The sequence below is a fragment of the Syngnathoides biaculeatus genome, chromosome 2 (assembly GCF_019802595.1).
Source record: "Syngnathoides biaculeatus isolate LvHL_M chromosome 2, ASM1980259v1, whole genome shotgun sequence".
Lineage (NCBI taxonomy): Eukaryota > Metazoa > Chordata > Actinopteri > Syngnathiformes > Syngnathidae > Syngnathoides > Syngnathoides biaculeatus.
The window spans coordinates 35,576,160-35,580,450 of NC_084641.1; the positions used below are offsets into that span (position 1 = coordinate 35,576,160).

General features: G+C 47.1%; 1 protein-coding gene across 1 annotated transcript; it reads left to right on the forward strand.

Annotated features, from left to right (window-relative positions):
- Positions 1–534: 534 nt before the first annotated feature.
- Positions 535–2,658, forward strand: LOC133495734 (SLIT and NTRK-like protein 1). Its single transcript, XM_061810674.1, has one exon. It carries the CDS (start codon positions 535–537, stop codon positions 2,656–2,658), a length of 2,124 nt encoding a protein of 707 aa, XP_061666658.1.
- Positions 2,659–4,291: the final 1,633 nt, after the last annotated feature.

Below are 4,291 nucleotides of genomic sequence, written 5' to 3' on the forward strand. Positions count from 1 at the left end.
TTTTTTATATTTGTCAGGTCAGTGGATGATATCCCATCTTTCTCCCGCAGCTCCGCGTTAGATGAGCAATTTCTCTCTCTTTTTTTTTTTTTTTTGTTTGCGTCATGCCGACTCTCTTCGACACACGAAGAAGAGGAATGCGCGAGATAAGACGCAGTGGAGAGATGTAAGCGGGGAATGCGGGTGTTTTCCAGCCAACTCGGCACCAGGGGAAAGGGGACAGCTCCCAGCGCCGCAGCGCGCCAGTGAGAGAAGAAGGCGACCATTTGTTCCTTATTTTTTTCCGCCAAGGTCAGTCGTTTCAGCTGTAAAGAGGATGTTTTGGACTTTACCTCCGATTGCTTTAGTCTAGTTGACCCGCTGAGGCTGTGAGGACGTTTCGGATTGGAAGTGTGCACGCACGAACTGGTTAGATGTGTTATAAAAAGACTGCCTTATCTAACCGCGTCTCCTCTTGGCTTTCTTTCGGATTGATTTTGACTCGAGCAACAGCTCCTATGTCTTGAGACCGGGGATGTCTTGTCCGCGTTGAAAATGCTGCTTTGGGTTGTCCTGCTGAACGCGGCTCTTTGTGTTGCCAGTGGGAACGTGACAAGGGACGTGTGTAAGGAGCAGATATGCTCGTGCACAGAGGTCGAGGGAGACGTGCATATCGGCTGCGAAAAACGGAGCTTCACGACGCTGCAGCACCTCACCGGGCCCAGCTCGCATTTTTACCACTTGCTGCTGCACGGCAACTCTCTGTCCAGGCTCTTCCCCAACGAGTTCGCCAACTTTTATAATGCCGTCAGCTTGCATTTGGAGAACAATGGACTGCACGACATTGTGCCAGGCGCCTTTTTGGGGCTGCAGCTGGTCAAAAGACTGCACATTAACAACAACAAGATCCGCTCCTTCAGGAAGAGTACATTTCTGGGATTGGACGACTTGGAATACCTCCAAGCTGATTTTAATCTATTGAGGGAAATTGACCCGGCTGTGTTTAGGGACCTTAATAAACTTGAAGTGTTAATACTTAATGACAACCTCATCAGCGCACTACCCATAAACGTGTTCCAACATGTGCCCATTACGCATCTCGACCTGCGGGGAAACAGAATCAAAACGTTGCCTTATGAAGGGATCCTTGAGCAGATCCCTGGCATTGTGGAGGTTCTGCTCGAAGACAACCCGTGGGACTGTAACTGTGACCTGGTTTCCCTCAAAGAATGGTTGGAGAATATACCGCCCAACGCACTCATCGGCAGGCTGATTTGTGAGGCTCCCACCAGGCTGCAAGGGAGCGACCTGAACGAGACCACTGAAGAAGAGCTGTGCCCTTCACAGAGCGGCTGGGCAGACACCAGTCTGGCGGCCCCTCCCACACAGGATGAGACCTCAAGTCCTGTGGCACACGGTGGCGGCCCACGCCCAACGCCTTACAAGCCCAGCGCAGATGCCAGCGGGCCACCAACGCCTGGCGGTCAAGGCGCCAAGAGCCGTTCCAAATCACGTGAGAACTGGCAGCTTAAGACCAAACCCACACCAGGGCCCACAGGTGTGAGCAGGGCCACAGAGATGCGACACAATGCCTCTTGCCCGCAGCCGTGCAACTGCAAGCTGGTCGGCTCCCGGCAGGGTCTGGGTGTCAACTGTGAGGGTAAAAAGATCGAGAGCCTATCTAATCTGAAGCCGAGGCCGCTGGCTGCCCACGAACTGAACATGCGAGACAACAACATCCACGCGGTGAAAAAGAACCAGCTGCTCGGATACATGAGCCTCAACCTTTTCGATCTCGGTGGGAACAACATCAAAGTGATTGACAACAACACTTTCCAGAACCAGAGCGAGCTGAGGTGGCTGTACATGGATAAGAATTATCTGGATTCGCTCATGGCAGAGATGTTCATGGGCCTCGTCAATCTGGAATATCTCAGTTTGGAATATAACAACATCCAGCTGATAGGATCAGGCGCGTTTAGCCCTATGCCAAACCTGAGGGTTTTGTTTCTCAATAACAACTTGCTAAAGTCTTTGCCAGTGGATGCGTTCCTCGGGATTTCTTTGTCCAAAATAAGCCTACATAACAATTACTTTTCCTATCTGCCTGTGCCGGGTGTGTTGGAACAGCTCAACTCCATCATTCAGATAGATTTGCACGGGAATCCGTGGGATTGCTCCTGTAACATCGTGCCCTTCAAACAGTGGACCGAGAGGCTCGGGGCTGACGTCATCGTGAGCGATCTCAAGTGCGAGTCACCAGAAGAGTTCTGGAAACGCGACTTCCGCTACGTGCGGAACGACCTCATGTGTTCCAGACTCTATGAGCGGATGCCCCCTCCCACCTCCCTGTCCAAAAACAGCACTTTCACACTGGACTCGGGCACGGGCTCAAACTCTTACATTGAGCCCAATCGGGTCTCCATTTCGGTGCTGGTCCCTGGGTTGCTGCTGGTGTTTGTCACATCCGCTTTCACTGTTGTGGGCATGCTCGTCTTCATACTACGGAACCGCAAACGGTCCAAGCGGCGAGACGGGAACTCGTCCGCCTCCGAGATCAACTCCCTGCAGACGGTTTGCGACTCATCATATTGGCACAATGGGCCTTACCACGCAGACGCAGGTGGGCACCGGGGCTTTGACTGTACAACGCACCTCTCGGTGACAAATGATGCGTAAAAAGCGAGGGTGGCCCAAGCAGGATTTGCAAAGGATGCACAGACTGACACGCATACATGACTCCAACAAAATATTTGTCCCCATGTGAGAAGCGGGTCGTCTTGTCTTTGTGTTGTTATCGTTAACTTTAATCAGTTAGTCTGCTGCACAGGGCCCCAGCACTGTATATTGTGAACATCACAGTCCCTCCCTCCACCCCTGAACACTTTTCCCTCCACCTGTGCTCTTAGCCACAATCGGACAAAGATCTGTTTATTTCAGGTATTGATGGGGCAAATAATAAAAATGGAACGTGTGTGCGCGAGGAAACGGTGTACGAGCGCATGAATGTAAATGTAAATAGTCGGGCCGATGTATCATATGCATGGTGATATTCCTGCATGGTTTCAACACACGCAAAGATAGCGCGCGACCGAGGAACCATGACCACCGACAAGGAGGCGAACCCCCCTTCATGCTCCATCAATATGACGACTATATATATAATTATGAGAGTTAAATATATATGACTATAACAAAGTGCCATTTCTCTATTTTTGTGAAACTGCAGTTAGGATTTGTATTTGTTGTTTTAACCCTGTTTAGATAGACAAAAGGGAAAACGAGATTAGTTGGTATCCGAAAGGACATAATGCTGTCAGTGCATGTTCCTTTTTTTGCTCTTTGTTATTATTTGATTGTCAATAAATATTAGGGTTATTTATACTGTTCTAGATGCCGTGGGCGTAGCCCCCCAAACCCCCACCCAACCACACGCAAGTCTGCGCGGTCATCCTTTTTTCTGAATGTATACTGTTCTTTTTAATGCTGTGCCAATTGTTGACTCCTTGGCAAAATGCAGATGAGCATGATGTCACTTGGATGCTTCTGCTGCGAAGTTGATGTAGCGCAAATAACAGTTCTGTGGTTTTGTGTGTATGAATCTAACCTGCTTTGGGTGAGAGGAAATGAAAACAAACAAACAGACAATAAACAAGTCATTTAAATGGTTTTTTACGATCATATTTTTTTAAAAATTGAGCAACGTCTTGAATTAAGATAGAATGAGTTGGTCGATGTAAACATTGCAGGTAACTATAGCTTAGATAGCTTTTTATTGTGAAAAATTATTCCTCTCCACAAAAAAAAAAACAACAACAACAACATATGGCTAAAACATGTTGTGAGCTTTTTTGTTTTTTTGTTTAAAGATATCTAACCTTGTACAGATAATTCATTGTATTTACAACAAAATGTGCTTGATGTATACTAAACTGGGGAAGAATTCTTGCTTTTGTGGAATGTGGTCAGTCATAATATAGGGGAAATGCTTTTAGCCTTGCACAAACATGGCAACGACTGATGTAAGATGCTTTTTATACCATGCAGAACTGACTTAACAGAAGGAGGTTTGAACACCAAATGCACCTTTTGAAATCAAAATTAAGATAAGGGCACATGCACCATGTGCAGGCTGTGTCAGAAATACGAAGATGCCCTTTTTAAATCTCTGTTTTAAGTGCAATGTAAAAGCCTTGTAACACACATTAACAACACCAATTCATTTTTTTCTACTGAGGTCCGAAATGGTGTGACTTTCCAATTAAATACAGCTTTTTGAGATGTAAAGGACTTCAGATTAAAACATAAAGAG